Source organism: Panthera tigris, chromosome C2 (assembly GCF_018350195.1).
Source record: "Panthera tigris isolate Pti1 chromosome C2, P.tigris_Pti1_mat1.1, whole genome shotgun sequence".
NCBI classification, from domain to species: Eukaryota; Metazoa; Chordata; class Mammalia; order Carnivora; family Felidae; genus Panthera; species Panthera tigris.
Window position 1 is genome coordinate 112,002,843 of NC_056668.1, and position 24,618 is coordinate 112,027,460.

At 40.0% G+C, this 24,618-nt stretch overlaps 2 protein-coding genes across 22 annotated transcripts in view; one reads left to right on the plus strand and one right to left on the minus strand.

Annotated features, from left to right (window-relative positions):
- Positions 1-24,618, minus strand: part of MED12L (mediator complex subunit 12L) — a 333,827-nt gene that overhangs the window by 113,340 nt on the left and 195,869 nt on the right. The gene's annotated exons all lie outside the window — the stretch shown is intronic.
- GPR87 (G protein-coupled receptor 87) lies at positions 220-22,219 on the plus strand. Its single transcript, XM_015539328.2, has 3 exons — positions 220-588; positions 16,305-16,436; positions 21,149-22,219. The coding sequence occupies exons 2-3, from the start codon at positions 16,403-16,405 to the stop codon at positions 22,189-22,191; spliced, it is 1,077 nt and encodes a 358-aa protein (XP_015394814.1). The 5' UTR covers positions 220-588; positions 16,305-16,402; the 3' UTR covers positions 22,192-22,219.

Here is a 24,618-nt window from a genome sequence, read left to right on the forward strand (position 1 = left end):
AGCTTTAATCGGCAGGAAGATTACAAATGCATATTTTCTAATTAGCAGTAGAAAGTCCCTCCACCCCTGCAAAATAAAATAAAACAAAGAAAAAGAAAAAGAAAAAAGGAAGAACCTAAACACTGGGACTAATTTAGTAGAGGCCAACCCCAACCTTAGACTTAGACTCCTTAGACTCCATCCCCCTCTCCTTCAACAGTCCTCTGGCATGCTGAGCTCCAGCCCTCTGTGTTCCCTTCAGGTGAATCACCTTCTGATTCCTGCAGGTTCAGGAAATGCTCTTCCGCAGTCGACAGATCTCACCTACTCTCAGATGTGAGTCACTTACTTTAGCGAGAGAGCAAGTTGCTCCAGTTGTTCCAAGCAGGACAATCTGAAAGGGTGCCTCAGAGGACACTCTCAAGGAGGGTAGGGGAGAACCCACCCTCTCTCACAGGGAGAAAAATGCTTATTTTTCATGCTGTACCAGAAAACCCACTTCTCTGTTAACCATAGTTTCAAGGCTTATTCTTAATTAGAGTTGAGAAGCTTGTTCCAACTCGAAGACACCGTATCAGGTGAATGGACACCCAGACACCGCAATGAAAGGTAAATCAAAAAAACTTTTTTTTGATTTTCTTAAAAGCTGTGGTTGATAGGACACAGCACTGATTAAGACTGTAATTATCCTTCTGCTTAAATCTGAGGTCTGAAGAAAAAGTAGAAATTAGAATATGAACTGAATGAGATAATGTAACGACTCTGTGGGAGGCACCACAATCCAAAACAGGGGCCATACATGCTTCATGGGGCTTCGCGGTTTCCAACTCAGGCGGGCGGAAAATGTAAACTGTGTATCGTGACTTCAAAAGGGGAAATGATGATTTGGAAATCACTTCTGTTTCAGTGAAATCTTTTATCACATTTACTTTATTAAGGTTGAGTAAAATCCACAGTCTCTTCTCATTGTTTCCTACGTCCTAAAATGTACATTTGTTTCATAATCGTTCATTTACATTTTTTTAAACAGAGAGACCAAAATGAGAAAGATGATTTTTCTGCCCAGATTGCCTCATTCTGATAAAAGAATCTCAATCTTCTCATTGTGCCACAAAGAACAGGGCGATCCTCATTCCTATTCCATTAAGAGATCATGTTAAAACATGTCACGAAGGCACTGAGGAAACTGCCCGGCTACTGACAAAGGGCTCGAGACAGCTTAGTTCGGCTTCACGTTCAGACTGTTGGGGAAGTTTTTGCTTCACTGAGGAAAACAAAAAGCAAGCATGGGGATTTGAACCTGTCAGTGTTATAATAAAGACTTTAAAAGATAGGTGAGCCTAAAGTAGAGGGACTTTTCGTGGTTAACAACATTTAGCTGCTAGAGAATTTTATATTGTATTTCAAATTGAATCTGCTTTCGCGTTAGGCGTATTAACATTTTCAACAACAGCTTTCTTTCAAAATCCTAACTAGAGATGCCAACTTCCTAGCAAAATACACAGTAAAAACTTTGCTTCTCTATTACCAAAACTATATGGGACAGGGAGAGCCAGACATTGCTCATATTTTATATCATTATTATCTCTGCCAGCTTGGGGTTAACAAAAGTCTTTCCTTCTTGAAATTAGGAATCGAGGAGATTCTCTTAGTCCTTCAGCAAAATCCTTTGCTAAGACTATCATTTGCAACATCTACTTGAAAAGTCTTTTGATATACGTGGGTGAAGGCAGAGGGGCTGGAGGAATAGATTCCTGAATACTGTATTTAAGGATGTAGGCACAAAATCATAACTTTCATGAAGAGGCTTAGGGGAAATTTCCTAGCCAGAGACAGCGTGCTGAGAGGGATTCCTGCATTCAAGGAAGGGGGTAGGTGAATAGACACTAACTGAAAATTGATGTTTTTATTCAAGCTACTAGTGTTCATGCCCTCTTCGGAGTCTGCCTGCTTTTCTCCCTTCCTTGCTATCTTAGGGGTTCACTTCCTTCAAGAACAAAAAGTATTTCATGCTTAGCCTGTACTCAGAAAATTCCACAGAAATTTAACATAGAGGACACAAGAACAGTCATTGGTTCTTTATATGCCTCTAAACAGGAAAACTCCTACAACTCCCTCAAAGCCTGTCCTGGTGAGAACAGAAGTGAGGTGAAATCTAAGGAAAATCACCTGGGAGCAGCCCACAGTCTTGAGGACAGAGGTTCTCCATGGGCATGGGGACAGAAGTTTGGTTCAGGGCAGAAAGTCAAGGACTCACAGCAAAATGACCAGGGCTAGGATGCAGACTGTGCCAAAAGTTATCAGTAAGTTGGGCAAGCCTCTTACTTCCCTGGAAGCTCACTCCCATCCCTCACAATAAAATGAGGGAATCAGATTAGATGGTCATTAGAGGCCCCCAGCATCTCTACATTCCCACAATCCAGGTGATATGCCGAGGTACTAGGATTCGTTATCAAGAACCAAGGCTTGGATCTAATAAAGGAATGTTGGAGGGGGCACTGGGTGGAGCCCAACAAGATAAGGAGGACTGATCCTCTCTCCATTTCTGTCCCAGCCAACTACATGATGTTAATCAAATCCCAACGTCTTTAGGCTCCAGATTCTCCCTCTGCAAGATGGAGATGAGAACAGTTAGCTCCTTGCTTCCTCAGGTAGAAAGCTTTGCAGTAATACAAACACAAGGGCCACTTGCAGTGCTTATAGCTGTGACCATCAAAAGCAGAGAGGGAGAGCCAAGGCAACCATGACCTTGTGGTTAAAAAGTAGATGAGATGAACCACTTGGAGAGTATCAGAGTGAATAAGAAACAAGACTCACATGTTCTCCATCAGGCCAATGGTTAAGTCTAAGCTCCTTTCTGACCTGGCGACACTTTTAAATATTCTTCCTCCCTATGTGGCAAAAATGGGCAGAATAGAATGTTTGTTCTCTACCTTGCACCCAATTAGCATATTTTTATCTTTTATTAACATTCATATTAGCCATAGATGAGAACATTTACACTAAAAGGCGCTTGAAGAAGAGTACTGATTAAGTTTCACATGGTATAAGACATCACATTAAGCCATTCATATCAGTGACTCCTTAATTTCTCTTATAAGGCAATTTCTAATAATAATTTCTATCATTTTAGAAACAGAAGCTAACTCCTAAGTGACTTTTTATAATGTAGTAGATAAAAGTCATGACACAAACTGCCCTTCTAGCCTTAATACTAAAACAACCATCATAAATACATTGATATCTTAATATATGCCCAAGAGCACTGCCTATTTCACCCATATTCAAAAAACAAATGGAGACAGCTGTAAATACTGTTATTACCACCATTTTACAGCTGAGGAAACTGAAGTTTAAAAAATACACAAGTAGCAGAGCTCTCATCCTGAACCATGTTTTTCTGCCGTCAACCATGCTCTTAGTCACTACTTTGCAATCTCTGAGTAAATGCACTATTTGCCATAGTGACCTCCCCCCTTTTTTTGCATAGTTTATAAGCAAAATTATATAGATTTGTGATTTATTTACTGTACTACCGGACTGCAGGAGATAAATGGCTATCTTGGGTACGTGATAGATTACAGTCAAGATGGAGCTACTTTACTTTCTACTCTTTCCAAAGGAGACATCATATAATAATCAGCACATGAACCCCCAATTCGTGGGGAGGCAGCAACAACAGAATAGTTATGAGCACAACAGTCAGAGTGACTTGTGTTCAAATCCAGGCTCCATCACTTACCACGTGTGTTAACCTGGGCTCTTGTACTCACAGGTCTGCTGAGGGAACCTCGCTAAGCCTCAATTTATTTGAAAAATGGCGTGGGGGTGGGGGAAGACTGTTCTTACTAACACTCAGGTAGCATCAAAATAGTGAGTTCTTACTATATGCCAAGCTCCAATAAAAAGATCTCTAAGGATCTGATGAGGTAATACTGTGGTAATACCTCATTCAATCCTCAAATCAATCCAATGATGAATATTTTCCAGGAGAGAAAAGGGAAGCATCGAGGTTAGGTAACCTGCCCAAGTAAATGGCAGATCTGCAACTTGAATCCAATGTCTTTTTAATAAATTAAAGTGTATCTAAATAATTCACAACTGTCCTACATGCACAATAGGATTAGCCAGTATTTGCCAAACCCTTATGCTTCTTAATGCTGTTGCTGTGCCTAACAAGATAGAAACATAGACTTTTCCACTACCAGAGGAGGGGTTAGCCAATAGACTGAACATGCTCTCAGGTCAGAGATACTACTGGCCTTCAGCCACCAGAGTAACTCTCCAGCGGACAGACAGTAGAGCAAAACTCTGATTTTCAAGGCCATGGAGAGTACTAAATAAACCAAGATTCTGGTTGCTTCCAAAGCAGAAGTCAGTATAATAGAGGACAGCTGAAATAAAATAATCTAAGGTTCCTGCACTACAGATGCTTATGATCTAGTTGAAGAAAGGAAAAGGCTAAGAGAAAATACTGGGCTGTTAGCACTCAGCTACATGGCTTCAGGCAGAGAGCTGACAGAGGAGAGGTAAGAAAATGACACATGGACATGAGCTGCCCCTAGGCTACAGGCACCACAGGGTCTGCCACACTGCTTTTGGGATGGATGGCCTCCCTGGCCACACCTCCTCCTCTTCCAACCTACCAGACTCAAAGCTTATAAACAAAACTGAAAACAAATCATCATTGCGCTTTTCAAAACAATGTAGATAAATTGGTTGAAAGAGAAAACTGGAAAAACTACAAAACTAATTGTTTACTAGATGCATTTACAAAGAAGACAATCCTTCATAACATGGGTACAATGTGGTTACCCACAGTAAGATATAATAAATAATCACAATTATTTTGTGGTTGTTTCCACCAAGCGTTGTAATGATCTGGATAATGAAAACTTTAAACAAGATGAAGTATTGCACGTGTCAAAGTGTCTAATGTAGTACCTATATCATATGTAGCAAAATGAAGGAATAAAAAACAGTGGATGCCATCAAAAAGGTAACTACTGTATTAATGCATCTGCATATTACAGTCATTGTTTAATGGATATTTCCATTGTATTTATTCAACACCAATATTCCCTTCCCCCTAAAACATTCTAATTTCATGCTGCAATAATACATCCTATCAAAAATTTCTCAACTGGTAGGTAGGCACATGAAAATGCCATTTTCACATGTACAAAATATTATTTCCATGTGGTTCAATCTAATACACCATCATTAGCAGTAAGAAGAAACTTCAGAGCTTCTGAAGTAGTCATCCCAAATTAAATACAATGCCATTAATGTCTGAAATCCTATACATTGTCTCAAAGCTTGTCTTACAAACTCATCAATTTCCAAAAGGAAATTATGAAGGGGAAATTGGTAAAACTCAGGTAGAGCTTTGGAGCAAGCATCAGGTAACAAGGCTCTAGTCCCACAGGGAATGAATGAACAGAAACGCTAAGGAAAGGTTTGGTGCAGCCAATGTCACAAATTGTAACCCACAGACAAGCTTTATTGGGCCTACCCAATGTGTTAACAAACTTAATCTGTAACTTAAAATTCATGCAATTTTATAGAAAATCCATTTTTCTTATAAATCAGATAATCTGATAGCAGCTGACCCATACACCTGTGTGGCAACAATCCAGAGCCTGAGACTAGGGCAACATCCCCCCAGGACATATAGTCCTCAGCCCTGCTGTTTATCTACCCTGACGCTTTGGCTGTTAGCTGGATCTTACTAGCATACTAGTACTGTTGATGATTTCTTCTGATACCTGGCTCACTTTCCTTTGGGGGGATATTACTTATGGGGCTTTATTTGAATTGGCAACCCTCCACTTTAGTCCCCCTACTTCAGAGGGAGGTGTTCGGAAACATCAGAGGACCAGTGTATGATGACCCTTCTCCTGGCCTTTGTCCATGTCTTACATGAGATCAACTGCCAGTTCCTATTCTCTCAGCCCTTCCTGTGTTGTACTCTTCTACTTCAGATGGCAAAATAAGATACTCATTAAGGAAACAATGGTAGATCTCTGCTAAGATCAGTTTAGGTCACAGGGGGCAGCCACATTCCAAGAAAGCCTAACATGAAGGCAAACGTTTTTTGAGCCTGACCCTGTATCTTCAGGTACTCTGATGGATTCTGGAGATAGAAGGATTCAGAGACTCTCAAGCAGTCAGGCAAACAAGGAAAATGCAATAGTTGGAATTCTGGACAACGAGGCAGACAATAGGGACTAAGGAGCACTGACACAGTATAGGGGGAACACGGAAGGCTTTTAGAAGAGGTCGCAGAGGAGTGAGACTTGAAAGCTGTGTAAGGAGCTTGCCATTACATAGCTGGGCAAGGGAGAAGCAGGATTTCCAGAACAAAAGGGCCAGGTAGACAGGCAGTCTGGTGCAGCTGCGAAGTGGGCAGGTAGACAAGATCAGGTCACGAGGGTACCTACAGAGGGGCTTCAGCTGTATTGTGTACAAGACAGGAAGCTAGAAGAGAGGGCTGTAATGGTAGAGGACATTAATCAAGGAAATATGACGGGGAAAAAGAGAAAACACATATGAGAAATATTATAATAATGCAAACAGTTACTTATTTCTCCTAGTTGAGCAACTTACCATCTGTATACATCTATCCAAAATTATTTTGATTCAAATATTCCCACTAGTTTGAGAAGCATTGTTTTAAAAATCAGGTAATTAATGCCAGTGACGTTGATTTTAATAATCACTTTAAAGAAAATACTATACGTGTGGGTGTGCGCGCGCGCATATATATGGGTATGTGTTCACACACACATACATGAAATCAATTATATATGACACCAGATCCTTTTATTACATATATATGAGTGGGGAAATTTATTTCTTGTTTTTATAAGAGGACAAAGTTAGTAACAGGGAGGGTCTGATGCTGATAAAAATGTGAAATATCCACTAGTATTAAAGACCTCATTAGAATGTTTTCATTATAAATGAAGGTAAGGGATAAAACTGAAGGAGGACTTGCCTCTTAGGAATCAGTCTTATTCTATTAAACAACGTATTGACTAAACTGTGATCTGAAGATTTAAGGTAGCTGAGCGGACACACATTCTACAGGTAGGTGTTCTGTTGAGAACACCTCCCCTTTACCCACAGCTAGAAAACTGTGATGACGACCTTCCTGGAATGGTGAGAAGACCCCCACCATCACAGCATGAAGAATCACGTTACCTCTGAAGTATAGTGCCTCCACCATGGAATGACCCTTGTGAACAGGAACAGCCACTCCCTGAGCCTGTGCAAAGCACTCCTCCCTTCTTCAGGATGTGAATCCAGCAACTGAACACTCTACCTGGGACCTTAAATTCTGAGATATTTGTTTTAAGGAACCAGAAGTTACCTGAAATATATTTCGTTCCACATATTCATTTAAAACCATTACTCTGGTTATTGAAACTAGAGCCCCGAACCTCTCTGACCAGCCTCCTCTGTTTCAATCATCCAGAACTGAGCTATATATCAATCAGACTTTGCCTAAAGAGAAAATAAAACTATACATGTCAATTCGGTCAACTCTAAAATTTAACTATATGATTAATAACAAATTTTATTACTGAACAGAAAAAAAAACGTACTATTTGCCATGAGTTACACCTTTATAATACTGTAGTACTTACAACATAAAATTGACTTTGTATATATTATCTCACAACTTCTCACAGCACCTTTGGGAACTAGTCCAGGCATCTATTATTTTTCCCATTTCAGAAATGCACAAGTTCGAGAGCTAAAATGTTTCGTCTAGGGTCACAGACTTACATAAAGTCAAAAACGTAATACCTGCCTATGAATTGAGGTATAAGACACTAGCCAGGTTACTTCTGAGGTTCCACTCATCAAGTCAAGTAGCATAGCAGAGAGGCTCTGGGGTCACAAAAACTAAAGCTCCTTTCCTGGCTTTGCCTCTCAGTGTGTGTGATGTTGGGCAAGTTGTTGAATCTCCCTAGTAAGGTTCCTCTCCTGTACAAAGGGAATAACCAGGTTTAGGGAAGGTTGTAAAGAAGCATTAGACCCAAGCCTTGCCTTCATGGAGTTTACAATCCACTTTATACTACTCTCAAAGAAATAGTTACCAACAAGTGGTCAGAAGTCACCTGATAAATAATCTGCTAAATCTCAATGTGAACCAAAAGACACACAATTGTAGGCTATAGATGTCAAGTGCAAGTCTGAAAAGAGAACTTCAGAGTAGTACCTGAACAACCTGATGGACTGTGCTTGGCACTCCAACACCTTTCGGATGTGATTCGAAGCATGCATTAACGAAGCGACCTATGACTACAGTGACCTAATTTCAATACAAAAAAAAAAAAGTAAACTGTATCCAGTGAGGTAACCTGTTTCTTTCCCAAGGCCTCCAGCAAAGCTGTTGTTACCAGCATTGGAAAACCCTCCCTCCCACCCTCCTTCCAGCTTAAATTTAAGGTATTCTTGGGTTACAGACGGTTCCAAAATAAGAGACTATTATCTTTCACCAGAAACTTCACATTAGATGTTTTTTGTGAATGTTACATCTTTACCATTGAAATGTAAGGATACCACAACGGTATTCCCATATGAGTTACTAATTTATTATGGCTTTTCTGTGAGAAAATGACCAACCCGCTGCTAAAAAGACAAAACAGAACAAAACAAAACCCTCAGATCTGAAATTCTAACAGTTCTGGATGTGAGCCTCTAAAATTCAAACAGGAAAGTGGAAGACAAGTAAGAGAGAACCACTGCCACCAAATAATCACTCCAACAAGTGATGAATAACCGTATTCAGGGAGCATTCATTTCACTGGCATTCACTGGCATTCATTTTTCCTATCTTGATCCGAAGGACAGTAACGAGACCCTGTGCAGCCAGAGAGGACATTGCTGGGTCCCAGCAGGCACACCTGCTGGCTCTTTCTGCTGAGGCAGGGGTTCCCCCAAGCTGGGCACAAGGGGCTCACCAACCAGGCTGAGGTCTAACACAGTGAATTCTAACTACAAGGCTATGTGCCTAAGGTAGCAGTTCACCAGTCCTGGATGCTAATCCTTCCCCTGGTCCCCCCATTACCCTTTCAGGGAAACAGGAGAGAGTTAGACATCTAACACGCCTGGGTTCAAGCCTCTACACCACCATTTATAACCTTTCCTTCCTTGGGACCCAGAATCTCAGTTCTCCCTCCAAGAAAAACAGTTTAACAATACCCAGCAGGGTTTTTGCTTAAAGACCTCAGCACAGGGCTGAACACAGAGAAAAGCTCAATTGTGACCATTAATAATTCTCAAGTGTGAACTAAGTAAGATCTCCTGACACTATTTTTCTGAATCGCTAAGAGGTACCAGGAAAATCATTTGGAAAGAATACTCTGCAATGGTCCTCAAAGCAAGAAAAATTAGGAGTCCATAGACAAGGAGCAGAGGAAGAAGAAAAATACATTTATAAACCTAAATAGAACACTTCTTGATCCATATCAATCAAATGTAGTCACGTAAGATTAAATGACAAACCAAAGGTTATAAAATCAAATATCTATAGGATCAGACAGTTAACACTCCCAAGTGAGGACACCCAGGATGCCAACAGAAAATGCTGGGAGCTGGCAAACTGGCGTGCACACTGCCCATCGGGAAGAGGCAGCTGATGCTGCTGGATTACTTGTGCTCAGTGTTTGCATATCTCATTCTTGAAAGTAGGATCCAGATCTGAGTTCTTATATGCAATTTCCTGGTGTTTTCAACATTGTTCAGGCCAAACAAAACTAGATCTCCAGTTTAGAAGATTAGCAGTTCCTTCACCAGCTGGACGGGAGAAAACAAATGCCCCCTCTGCCCTGTGCCGCCCCCCCCCCTCTATTTCCTGTCCTCCAAAATGAGGCTCCAGAATCGTTCTTCATTTTTATTCTGGGCCAGTATAATAGAACTCCAGCTTCAGCTTCTATCAGATCTGGGATGAATCCTGACTCTACCCATTACTCGCCATGTGAGTCAGGGCAGGTTAATTAATGAGTCTGAGCCTCGGATCATCCCACCTGGGGGGAGGAAAGGGAACGAAGCACCTAGGTCATGGGACTGCTCTGAGGATTGTACGAGACATCAAGCAACTGGTCCAAGGTCTAAAATAAAGGAGACACTGAGAACACATTAGTCCTTTTCCACCACCCTCATTCCACCACCTCCTCAGTCAAAGGAGGATATCAATGGATGGTTAAAAAAAGAAAAAAAAAGAAACACAACAACAACAACAAAAACCAGGCCTCTAAGCATCGATACCATCTAACCTCAGGAATGGCTGTGAAGCTTGGGCCTACATCAGACATCACATTCTTGAGTGGTTTCATCAGCTCTCAGCTGGGGGAGCAGGAGGTGGCACAACAGGATTCCCGCCCGTGAACAAGGTCCTGGAACCAAGCCATTACTACCACTGAAGCAGCCCTCATTGCAACACCCTGCAGGCGCCGGGACATGCCAAGGACGCACAGCAGCCCTGCAGTTTATGTGCACACAGCAGTCAGATGAGGCTCAGACACAACTTAAAGGGCAAGCTCGCTGAGCAAAGAGATCAGTCAAAGGGCTGGGACCACAAACCACATAACACTATCACCATCAACAAGGTGACAAGAACATGGTTCACTTTGTGTCCAACCTATCAATCACCAGATAAATTCTATTGTGTCCCTATGCTACACAACAGGAACCAGCAAGACGGCTCCTACCCTGTGCAATGGTGCCAGGTGGTCATAAATATTCTCATTTTAACCTGGCGGTCATCCCTCTGTGGACATATCCTCATATTCGTGTTTTTCATGAGGAAATGGAGGGGCAGAAAGTTGGAAGGTAACAGAAGTTGAAACCCCACACTCCACCACACTGCCACCGTGCTTGGCTAGGAGTCAGGGCAATGGGTGTTTGTTTTTTATGTTAATTATTTTTGAGAGAGAGAGAGTGCACAATGCATGAGTTGGGGGGTGGGGGGCCTGCAGAGAGAAGGAAGAGAGAATCCTAAGCAGGTTCTGTGCACTGTCAGCACAGAGCCCAATGCGGGGCTCAAACTCAGGAGTCACAAGATCATGATGTGAGCCAAAATGAAGATTCAGACACTTAACCTACTGAGCCACCCAGGCGCCCCACGGTTGGTTAAGGTTGACAGTTTCCAATCAAATTAAAATGATCTTTGAATTGCGTTTAGGGAAGGACTACTGGAAATAACACCAATAAAAACTAACATTTAACACAAACAAAAACATTTATAAAGCACTTATTTATAAATGTATATTCTAAGTTAACCTCTTAATGATGCTATAGAGCAGATAACATTATTGTACCCATAATTCAAAAGATTCATTATGGGAAATTTATCCCCAAAGCTTACTGGCAACTCTTAATTATCAAAATCCAGCTTCTTTTAACTTCCACCCTCTACGATCTTCAAAACAACAAAAATAACGCCTTCTATCTGATTAGGAACTCTAATGCAAGAATTTCTGTACCATTTAATAACTCGAGTTTAGAGAGAAAAGGAAAGCATGGCTACTTGGGTTATTTAGAAAAAAAAAATCTGCCAACAAGAAGCAGGAGAAACTTGAGAGGAAAGAAGCAGAGACCAGACAGGAGGTCAGTACAGCGACCCACACATGAAACTATGAGGGCCTTGTTCTAGAAGGGGCCTTTGGGGGTAGGGGTTGTAACAGCTTTCCTTCACAGCAAAGGAAAGATGTAATAAGACAAACAGGAAGATCAAGTAAGGGGCTGACCAGGTAAGGGGCAAGGAAAAGAACTACCCTGTAAAGCACTCCTTTGACCAAGAGATGAAGCAAATATTCAGAAATAGGGATAAAAGGAAAAGTGGTTTCCATGGAGGAAAGGGAAAACAGTTCAAGTTCAGAGTTGTCGACTATGAGGAACATCCACATATAGCACATTTCATTGTGCACGAAGGACTGAAGTTTAGGGAAAGGAAAAGAGGGATCAGGGAAGAGAGGTTATAGCTGAGCATCCGAGTAGACATGAACACTCCTGAAGAAAAGGAAATAAAAGAATGAGGAGCGATGGCCTAAATTCGGGAAAGCACGTTATTTAGAGATGGTAATAAAGGAGATGGAGGAGAGAAGAGACTCTCAGAGGCCAGTACAGGAGAATAAAGTATCTCATTTCCCATAACTGAAAAACAAATTAGATTCCAGAAAACACAAGTATCTTATCAGAAACTAATTAAAACCCAACTCTTCTATATAATTTCAATAATAATTAAGAGAATGGAAGCATGGATTCCCCAGAAGTCTAAATCATCACCCATATCCAAGGTCTCTGGATTTGGGATCCAATTCTAAAGATTTTATTTTTTATAGTACTTTTTAAGTTTGTTTATTCATTTTTAGAGAGAGAGACCACAGGAGAGGGAGACAGAGAAAGAGAGAGACAACAGGTGGGAAGGGAGAGGGAGAGAAACAGAGAGGGAGAGGGAGAGAAACAGAGAGGGAGAGGGAGAGAGAGAGAGAGAGAGAGAGAAACAGAGAGAGAGAGAGAGAAACAGAGAGAGAGAGAGAGAAACAGAGAGAGAGAGAGAGAGAAACAGAGAGAGAGAGAAACAGAGAGAGAGAGAGAGAGAAACAGAGAGAGAGAGAGAGAGAGAGAGACTATCAATCCCAGGCAAGCTCCTCATTGGCAGCACAGAGCCTGATCTGATACCAAGAGTTGGACACCTAACTGACTGAGCTATCCAGATGCCCCTGGGACCCAATTCCAAAAGAGGAAATTCATGAATGAATCATATATATTGCTAAGCAGCCCCCCCTCACACACTTCAAGAGATGCAACTCTTGCTAAATGTACTTTGCGTTTCACCACCTGCTTTAACAGAAGATAGGGAATGTACCTGTTATGTGTTTCTCTTGGTCTTGAAACTCATCTGTAGTGTTGGTCAGTTGCTAGCCTATTTGTAGGACTTTTCCTTTCTATGTGCTCTTTTGTCCTTTTTAACTTGAGACGATATTTATATGTCATAATTTGTATCAATTTTGAGCATATGATTCAATACTTTTTAGTAAATTTAGAGTTTTGCAAACCATCACCACAATCCAGTTTTATCACCCCTCCCCCCAACAAAACCCCTCATATCCTCACAGTTATTCTCAACTCCCACCCCCAGCGTTGAGGCAAACACTAATCTTTACACTTCTATAGATTTGTTTTTTCTGGACATTTCATCCAAATGTTATGTAGTCTTTCACATGTAGCTTCTCTACCTGGCAAAATGTTTTTGAGGCTTGTCAATATTATAGCTGCATTTCATTCCTTTTGGTTGTGAAGTAATATTGCACTGAAGGACTATACCACATTTTGTTTATCCATCATTCATCAATTGATATTTAGGTTGATTTGACTTTTAGCTACTAGAAACAATGCTACCAAAATATTTCCACAGGAGTCTGCATAGGCACGTTTTCATTTCTCTTGGGTAGATATATATGCATGGAATTGTTGGGCTGAATGATAAATTAGTTTTACCTTTATAAGAAACTATCAGACTGTTTTCAAAGTGGCCACATCATTTTAACTTCCCACTAGCAATGCAGAAGTGTTTCTGTTTTTCCACGTCCTTAGCAACACTTCATTTTCTCATTTTTATTTACAGCCACTCTGGCAGATAGGAAATAACATCTCATTGTAGGTTTTTATTTAAATATCCCCAATGACTAATGATGTTGAACACCTTTTCGTGTGCTCTTGGTGAAAACGTCTACACAAATCTTTAGATAATTTATTTTCTCGCTGGTTTTCTTATTAAGAAGTTGTAAACGTTCTTTGCACACTCTGAATACAAATCCTTTATCAGAAATGTGATATATAAATACTTTCCCCAAGTCTCTTTTCTGGGTCCGTCTTAATGGCTTTCTGCTTTCTCTCCCGCTGTTGCGTGTGGCTCACCCATATTAGCTCCTCTTCTAGTATGGGTAAGCCATATTGGAATTCTTGTTACTCAGTAAAGTATATTTGAAGCCAAGAGAAAGAAAACCATGTAACTTGGGAACAGAGAAATGTACAAATGAAGAGGTGTTTGTCAGGTAAACTCCATGAAATGTTTCCATCAGAAGCTTGATTCAAAAAAAGAAAAAAAAAAGAAAAAAAAGGCTTACTGAATCCAAGGGTTATCGTTATGAAGTTCAGAAAACTGCTTCAATCATTCTTTTGAGTAATTTTTAATAATTAAAAACAAAGTGGAGTTTCACATCCTTGCCTTACTTTAAAATCCTGCAACACTGACACCAAAATAGGAAAGACTCTTAAGAGCCCAAGTCATTGTCCATGCTCTGTTAACCAAAAAAAAAAAAACCTTTTTGGTGCCCACCATGTAGTGATTTGACACGAGACATGGATAGGGTGTCTAAATTCACAAAGAGAGGATTCTAGTGGAGAGAGCGTTCACTAACAATATGGGAAATGTTTTTTCCATCTACTACCAAATCTAGCCCCCAGAGTTCACGAGATACTAGGGAACAGAAAAGGGCAAAGTAACAGATAAAGAAACATTTGCTGCCAAACTCTCCAATACGCTTCTGCCTGCAAAGTGCTCTTTTCCTGCTGACTCAGCAACTGTAAGTGCTTACACCAGCCAGAAATCTGCTTTGCACTTTTAAGGGGATGAGGTTACTTGGGATCTCTGCAGCTGCACAGTCTATCAACAACATCAGTAAAGAGAAAGTCTCACATGGTTTCATGAGCAACAGTGTGACTTCCCCTGTAGCAAACCATTTAAAACATAAACACATTGGACTTGACCAGCACACTTTTCAAAATCAGTTTCCAGAATTTCTGCTTTTATCAATACTTCAGAGAAGCCAAAAAACACAGGGCTACTTGAAGGAGAACCGGGGGAAACATTTTCTAGCATTTAATGTTACATGCACATATGATCTCAGCTAATCTTTTTTTTTTTTTTTTTAATTTTAATGTTTATTTATTATTGAGAGACAAGAGACAGAGCATGAGGATGGGAGAGATAGAGAGGGGGGAGACACAAAATCCGAAGCACGCTCTAGGCTCTGAGTTGTTAGCCCAGAGCCTGACGCGGGGCTCGAACTCACAAACCGTGAGATAGATCATGACCCAAGCCACAGTTGGACGCTTAACCAACTGAGCCACCCAAGCACCCCGATCTCAGTTAATCTTTATAAAAATGTATGGAATCTGAAGGTCTGAAAAGTTAAGGTATTAAGTCATAATCACACGCCCGTCACTGAAACCCAATTTAATTCTTCACTCCTAATCAAAACTTTCAGATTGAATGGAATTGTCAAAGAGAAATACAGGGACTTATGAGGCAAACGTTCCAATGATGTTAAATTTTTAATGGAATTCTATGTTTGAGGAAAACATAGAAGCTCACACAAATTACAGTCCCAAAAGGGATTTTATAGGGCCTTCAGGGCAATTCCAGAAAGGTCAGGTGACTTACTAGAGGTCTCACAGCTGGTTACTGTAAACCCAGAACTAGAACCCCAGAGATGATAAGAATAGGATAGATACTTGAAAGCATGTGAGCTTAGGGGTGCCTGGGTGGTTCAGTCAGTTAAGCACCTGACTCTTGATTTCAGGTCAGGTCATGATCTCATGGTTCATGAGTTCGAGCCCCACAGAGGGCTCTCTGCTGACAGTGCAGAGCCTGCTTGGGATTCTCTCTCTCCTCCTCTCTCTGCTCCTCTTCCAAACGTGCTCTCTCTCAAATTAAAGAAAGATTTTAAAAAAGAAGAAGAAAAAGAAGAAGAAGAAAACATGTGAGCTTCTAAAACACTCTTACATACATCAGCACTAGATCTTTATAAAATTTTTTAATAATCTCCAACTGCATGTAAGTCTTGTCATAGATGCATTTATTATATGCTCAGGTTAGGTGCGGGGGATTTGGTAGAAGCAGGGAGAGGACCACATAAGCTAACACGTTCTGAGTGCATTCCTATACCCAGGTTCTGATAAATGTCTTATATGAACTATTTCAAGTAGTCCTTATTACAATCTTGGAGTATGATTATTATCATTCTAATTTCAGAGATGAAGACACTGAGTCACAGAGACATTAGTAGCTTTCCCAGGGCCACAGAGTGGCATTCAGATAGACCACATACACAGAAATGGTCCTTGCTCCATGGCAGGCTGAAAGAGAACACAAAGCAGGCAACTCTCATTTGGCACAGCTGTTCATATCCAAAGAGTATGCCTTTTCTGAATTGTGAAGGTATATACATGTATTTTTAAAGAAAAGGTAGAATTCCTGTGTTCAAATTCCTTCCTAACTTTTCCCCCCTTTCCCCCCCACCCAGGACTCAAACCAGGGATAGCCTATGCCGAACCCTCCCCTCAGTCATCCCCGAGTGTTTCCTGACACGTATTTTTGCTTACAGTCCATCACAACTGAAGAATGGGGCTCAACTTGACACTTGCAAAATTACCAGGTAAGCTGTAGAAAAAAACCCATAGAAAATCTTCTTTCATAAATAACTGTTATTTATACTGTGTGACACTTTGGGAATTTTATTGGCTACTGTACCAATTAACGGAATAAATCCACATTTAGCCTGGCCTTTCATTAAATATAAAACAGTGAACAGGCAGGACAGAATCACAGACCATCTCAAAAAGGACAAGAAAGATTACGTTATGATTTGGGGAAGATTTTTATACCCAAACTAAAGTATCTGTTACTTTCCAGATGTAATAGTTTAAGGTTCACCAACGCTTCCCAGGAGGTCAAAGACAACAAGTGCCTACTCTCCTATTTAGAAAATGCAACTATTGGGGCGCCTGGGTGGCTCAGTCGGTTAAGCATCCGACTTCAGCTCAGGTCATGATCTCGCGGTCTGTGAGTTCAAGCCCCGCATCGGGCTCGGTGCTGACAGCTCAGAGCCTGGAGCCTGTTTCAGATTCTGTGTCTCCCTCTCTCTCTGACCCTCCCCTGTTCATGCTCTCTCTCTGTCTCAAAAATAAATAAATGTTAAAAAAAAATTAAAAAAAAAAAAAGAAAATGCAACTATTTGGACAATGACCATACAAGGAAAGTTGACCGCACAAGGGCAGTTGTGCCATGGTAGTGACACCCTATAATTTGTATGACTTCTGTGTTTCATTCCTACCAGGCAGGTAGAGCAGTCACATATTGTTGATACTTTCACATTTTGTGCCAAAGAGTGACACACCCCAATGAGCAATAACGCAGCTATACCAAAAGCAAAAGGACCAAGATTCTTCACCGCTCTATCATTCATCATGTGACCACTATTAATGAGACAAATTGTAATTAATGACTTAAGTTATGCAGTAAACGAACATCTACTAAGCACTAGAGACTGTCCTCGAAATGATGTTTGCAGAGAATTTAACTCTTGGGAGATCCAGCAAAATGGCTACTGTTTATTCCACTTTACAAAGTGTTGAAGTAACTAAACCAGCTTCAAGTGGGACTTTCCGCAAGGACAAACGTGCTCTTTTCTGCTTGGCCCAATACAGTAGCCACAAGTGCTGAATGCTATATATGGCCACAAGCCCCGTGCATTTCTCCAACACACACAATGCCCCCCCCCCCACCCACCCACCCACACACACACACCAAAACGGCCACATCCCAATGGTCAACACATGGACTACAATACCACTCTCACAGAGGCTGGCACAAAATGTTAATTTACTATGGAATAGGGTTCTTATGTCAGTGTCTTTGTTAATCCAATTTAAAAGGAGTTGGAGAAGGAAGAGCAGGAGAGAAAATAACAAAGGAATCCTCACCCTCAATTATCACTCTATATCAAGCTCTGAGCTAAATAATACAGGTAATAACATCTTAGTAAACAAGGAGTGTGTGAGAAAATAGCCTTTACACTGTAAAAACACCTTCTAATTTTCTTAATTGAATCACCAAGCTACCTGTCATTAAAAATGTTCCCTACCTTGGCCAAGTTTTTTATTGAGGGTGAAGAACAACATGATAAAAGTAACTGGGTGAAGAGAGCCACACACGTTTAATGTTCATTGTTCCGAAGAGTGAGCTCTGTGCACAGAAATGCTTCGGAGCACACTCACCAGCTTTGGGAGAATCTGGGGCAAAGATACATAAGAGAAGAAATAATGGGAGTGGCTGGCAAAAAAGAACACAAACTTAATGCTTTAAAAAAAAAAAAAAATCAGACAAAACTCTGTATCAAGTTTTGAGCCTTCCAGAGCAACTCACAGATGGTTCTTCCTGCTAAAGAACCATTATTTTTTCTTTCTACTACCATATTATTTCATAAAATAATTCATAACAAGTTTAACAACTTACTGTTTAAGCTGCATTATAAGTGTGGAATTTGTAAATGAAGAAATAGCCAAGCCTAGGCCTAGCCTACTGAATTAAATTATTCCAAAATGTTAATCTTATACATAAACTAAGGAAGTAAATACTATGAGGTGACATAATCAACAAGCTCAACACCAGACTGACAAAACCACCATAACCACTATGGAATAATGCCACTCGCACTTGGTATCTGTCATTTATGAGACACAGTGTTTGTTAAGTACTATTTTTGACATTCTGATTTAAGACTCCATCTTTAACAATAACCATAATTGATCAGTAAATCATTTCATAAGAGTGCTTGTCCATACAATTAAAACTTTAAAATATAACGATATACTGAGCAGACACACAATCCCAAACCAACACTGGGATGTATGGGTCTTCCCAGTCCACAGTGTATATGCACAATAGATTCAGTGAGTCAACACTAAGGGCTGAAATATCCATGCCAAGTATGGCTACAGTTTGTGAACCATTCTATTTGCACTTACAATGGTTTTGAAAACCATTCATAATTGTTGTAAGCCAGAGCCATCGGCTGACCACTTTCAGTCTGTGTCCCTTGGCTGGACCACTTACCTTGATTAAAACTTACTTGCCCTCTCTCCATTTCCCACAGGGTTCTATTCTGGGTTAGATGAAAGTGACTGCTAATAGTTTAATTGCAGAAATTAATTCAAGCACTATCTTAACCCAGGTAAAATTGCACATCTTAGAAAGCTTCTAATAACATTGATGCTGATGGGGATCTTGTGGTGCAGAAACAGCCAAGATTGCAACACTTCGTTAAGTCAAAATAGGCTTGAAAGATACTGTTCAAGACAATATTTGAAACTGGCAGCAGTTAATATAGATGGCAGCTGAATCAGGCATTTTAAACTTATAAAGCCTAATAATACTGTGGGTCTCATTGTAACAGGCTAGTCCAGCTATAAATTACTAGCCTGTGTGAGGGTATTTCAGCCTGGAAAACCAGTTTTTAAAAACACTTGTAGCAAAGAATAAAAGGGAAAGAATTAGAAAGAGGACAAGGTTACTCAGGAAGAGCCCACACTTAAATTCCAGGCAGCAATTTAAGAACCTGTTTTTGGATTATAATCATCAAAACTATCTTCCCTGTTATATTTCTTCAAAGAAGGGAACTAAAGTACATACTACACTGCCTGTCATGTAGGGAAATGAGGCCAAAATTAATGCTATTACCTCTAAAACAAAATCATTCCAAAACATAACTGTAATTATAATAAACAATATTAATAAGAAGTAAAGGGGCGCCTGGGTGGCTCAGTCGGTTAAGCGGCCGACTTCAACTCAGGTCATGATCTCGCGGTCCGTGAGTTCGAGCCCCACGTCAGGCTCTGTGCTGACAGCTCAGAGCCTGGAGCCTGTTTCAGATTCTGTGTCTCCCTCTCTCTGACCCTCCCCCATTCATGCTCTGTCTCGGTCTCAAAAATAAATAAATGTAAAAAAAAAAAATTATAAAAAAAAATAAATAAAAAATAAAAAAATAAAAGAAGTAAAAACTCAGTAATGACCTTCCCTGTGACCTTACATCTGAAAAGGTCATTTGAAAATTGTGTTAGTCCAGGTTTAAAAGACAGAAAACAAGGCAGATGACAAAACATAATGGATGGCCAAGGGATTTACTGGGGGAAATGCTTGCAAGGGATTACAGACTGAAATGCAGGTCTGACCACTGTGCAGGACAGGGGAGCAAGGAGGATGAGTGGGAAGATTCAAACTTGAATGCAGTTTGACCAAAATTCTGACCAGAATGATGAGGCTTTCAGCCAAAGTCATTTGTCAGAGGAACTCTTCTGTCCCAGGAAAAGTCTTGTCTTAGCAACCTTCCTGTGGGGAGTTACTGGCTTCGAGCAGCCTGTGGGAAGTGTCCATCAGCAAGAAAACAGGAGTGGATTCAGAGCCCTGAGTGAGGGCTACCCATGGGTTTCACTCCCCTCACAGTAGGAGACACGAGAGGCCCATTTCCATGGCTGCCATGTAAATAAGATTCTCATACGTCATGGTACTGATTATGCGATAGAGTGGTACGGCATAGGCCTCTAACAACATGAACTAATAATTCCAAAAATGTAAAAGGTTTAAAAATGTTATGTAAGTGCAACACGTATAGCGTAGCCTTGTAAATAAAAATAGGTATCAGCCTAGAACTATTTTTAACAAGTTGCTCTCCATGATAAGAAACTTCTATATTAACAACAATTTCTTTTTGTTTCTATTCCAAATAATGGTCCCTAAAGGCTCTTACATTCTGTAAGAAAGTCAAGGGCAAAAACTTCAGAAATCACCCACTAGTTTTACTGTTTCTCAATTACTGATGATTCAACAACTGAACACCGGGAGAGATTTTAAAAAGTTATTTCAAAGTGTGTGCCAAAGGCTAACCTAAAAGAATAACTAGTGTTAGCCATTTTATTTTCATTAGAGGAAATTCCAATTTTCTGCCAACAGATTTTATTGATTCTGTTTGTAATGATTTCAAACACTAAATTAAAAATCAGAATAACTGCCCTTGGTGGATTTTTCCTTATTTTCAAAAGACTGGCATAAAGAACCAGAAATACAACATTTTACCCAAGGGACCTGGGTGTGCATGTGTTCAGGGGGAGGGTGGGGAGGACTTGAGGGAGAGGCCACTAATGCCCTGGCCACTCAAAACATTAAAAATGCACTAAAGTAACTATTTAAAATGCCATAGGCATATTTTAATTTGCCTAAAATAGCAAATAGCAGTAGCCTATCAAGGAGACTAGTAGTCTGTGGGGCACACATGTTAAGCTCTGACGTGATGTCTCCCCTCTTCTCCGACAGATAATGAGCTGAACAGCCAAGGGAGTCAAGCACCAAGTAACACGAGCGATGGACCCGGAAGGAACATCACAGTTAACAACGAATTTGACACTATTGTCTTGCCTGTGCTTTACCTCATTATATTTGTGGCAAGCATCTTGCTGAATGGTCTAGCAGTGTGGATCTTCTTCCACATTAGGAATAAAACCAGCTTCATATTTTATCTAAAAAACATAGTGGTTGCTGACCTCATAATGACACTGACATTTCCATTTCGAATAGTGCATGATGCAGGATTTGGACCTTGGTACTTTAAGTTTATCCTCTGCAGATACACTTCAGTTTTATTTTATGCGAACATGTATACTTCCATCGTATTTCTTGGGCTGATAAGCATTGATCGCTATCTGAAGGTGGTGAAGCCATTTGGGGACTCTCGAATGTATAGCATAACCTTTACTAAGGTTTTATCTATTTGTGTTTGGGTTATCATGGCTGTTCTGTCCTTGCCAAACATCATTCTAACAAATGGCCAACTAACCAAGGAAAATGTTCATGACTGCATGAAACTTAAAAGTCCCTTGGGAGTCAAATGGCATGAAGCAGTCATTTATGTCAACAGCTGCTTATTTGTGGCTGTGCTGGTGATTCTAATCGGATGTTACATAGCCATATCCAGGTACATCCATAAATCCAGCAAGCAATTCATAAGCCAGTCAAGCCGAAAGCGGAAACATAACCAGAGCATAAGGGTGGTTGTGGCAGTGTTCTTCACCTGCTTTCTACCCTATCACTTGTGCAGAATTCCTTTTACTTTCAGTCACTTAGACAGACTTTTAGATGAATCTGCACACAAAATTCTGTATTACTGCAAAGAAATGACACTTTTCCTATCTGCGTGCAATGTGTGCCTAGATCCAATCATTTACTTTTTCATGTGTAGGTCATTTTCAAGAAGGCTATTCAAAAAATCCAACATCAGAACCAGAAGCGAAAGCATCAGGTCACTGCAAAGTGTCAGAAGATCAGAAGTCCGCATATATTATGATTACACAGATGTGTAGGAGTTAAGGGGTCAGGAGGCCTACTCTTGTTTGCAAAGTGTACAGAGTGTAAATAAATGTTTCTTTTGATTATCCTTGCTTCAGTCTATCAAAATACGGACAAAAGAGAATTAAAATGATATGAAACTTGGGTATCATTTGAAACTAAGAAAAACATTAAGGCATGCCAAAAAGTGAGCTAAGCGAGAGGCGGTGTGCAGTTGAGTGGCAGGTTCATGACTCGGGGTTTCAGGAACAGACTGCAGAGGCAGAGAATGCCATGGCAAAGCCAGGGCACTGCCAGCTAATACTGCTGCTGGGAAGCCACTTCTGAGATAAAAGAACACAGAGAGGAAATAACTCTATATAGCTGTAGAGTTTAAGATTTGGGATCATTTTTGTCTGATATAATTAGGTACGTATTAATTGCTAGGCCCTCTGACCTTCCATTTATGAATATGTAGGACCTCGGGCAATCCGCCCTTCAATGTATTCATCAATGTCCATGCACATCAGAAAAAACTTTATAGTGTGGAGGAGGAGGAGAGGGATTTAACTATATTTCTTAAGCAATGTATTTGAAAGGCTGAATCCAACTGACTGATTTTAAACTTAGGCTATTTCAAAAAAGAAAAACTAGCTATGAAGACAAGTGGATCTTGGATAAAACACGACATTTGCCATTATTATATTGCTATGCTGCTAAATCCTCCTGGGTTAAAAAAAGAGAATATGGAAGCTTGGTTAATAATCAAGTATATGTGGCTTGTAAACAAAAACCATTTAGTAGTCTTTATTTTAGAAAAACTTTTAGCAAATCATTCTTTCCTTTTAGCTATATCCTACCTTTAATAGTGTTATCATTAGTTTAAAAATGTCACCTTAAGTTGAAGGATAGAGTTCAATAAATTAAGTCAAAAAAGGACAGGGGTAATCTTTTAAATCTTACAAGATTTTCTTCTTCAAGAAAAACACTTGAACCTTCATTGATTTCAAAGCCTTCAGCTGCTTGAGCATAGCAAGTGCCTGATTTGTTGCTCACACTGTGTGAGGAGTGGGGCAAGCATTAAAACAGGAGAACTGAAGGCACGTTTGTCAATTTGCTGACAAAGAGAGGACACTATGGTCACCAGAGACAAAGCACACACATGCATAATAAAGTGTGATGCTTTATTAGACTCTTGTAGGCCATCTACACAATTCTAAAAGCTAAAGTGAGTGGAAATAAGGGCACAAGAATAACACAGACTGACAGTGACTACCATCACAAACAGAATTCAGGGACTGCTAAGTTCCTAGTAGGTGAGTCAGATTTGGCAGAGGGATTGGTAGCAAAGTGATTAAAAAATTATCTGAGGACCTCTACTGAAATGTCCATCTGTCCATCCAGATTCCAATTCCATAAATTCCAGGGGCACTCCAGCACATGAATTAATAACCCCTCATTAGGTCATTCACATAGCCACCCCTCCCCGCACTGTGTACCACTAGCCAGGTTAAGATAACTATGTTTAGATCAGCTGATGTGAAAAGGCACTTTGAAAGGCTAATTTATTCCTCCATTCTCCCCATAATGTCTAGGTTGAGTTACAGTTGTGCTATACAAAAAGGAGCAACACTATGGTTGTGAAAATTTTCTCAGAATAATGTGTCTTGTCCTCCCCATGTCCCATTTCTCTCCACTATATGACGACTCACAGTCAAAAACCTCAAAATGGTATTACCCCGTTCACTGTAATTGTGTAGGCTGTTAAATCCACGGTCACCACAGAATCCTCCAAAATACTAAAAACCTACCATCTTTAATAGCATCGAATGGTTCCATTTAGCATTCTGGAATTAACAAACACTTCTCTACCCCAGAGTTTATTTAATCCTCTAATTCAGACCTCAATTCTAAGAGGACTTAAAATATTTTCAATCCCATTTTAATGTTTCTAAAATAAGACTGCTGTATAGTTAGTGGGCACATTAAAGTGATGATGGTTTTATTCTCTAAAATGATCTTAGTAAATCAATGGGACATCTTAACACACAGGATTAGGAAAATAAATTGCAAGAAAGCATTATTCAGGTATTTTAAAGAGTCATGTTACAAAAAAAATCAGTATTATCATGTTTCTATTTTACATAGATACCCACACCGTGGACACAAAAATTACTTTCCAGGCCAACCAAGAATGAATCATCTACATTAGTAAGATAAACATCAATAGGAATAATATGAAATATTGTGCAAGATTCAGAGATTAATAAAAAAATTACATTAATATTGAAGAAAACAAGAATCTGATTTGGCTGTTTTTACAAATTAATTGAAAATCATTTGAAATCTAGAATTTCTTACATAAAGTTTCAGGATCATATTCAGTATTTCAGGATTCTCTCAGGCTGCAGTAAGTAACATAGTTAATTCTCCTTTTATGCAGATGAGAAACATATTCAGAG

What these genes read in the sequence shown, in the direction of transcription:
- GPR87 (XM_015539328.2), top strand. Translation starts at nt 16,403, where the DNA reads ATGGGGCTCAACTTGACACTTGCAAAATTACCAG. An exon ending in GACACTTGCAAAATTACCAG is followed by an intron (nt 16,437 to 21,148) that starts GTAAGCTGTAGA and finishes CTTCTCCGACAG; the next exon opens with ATAATGAGCTGAACAGCCAA.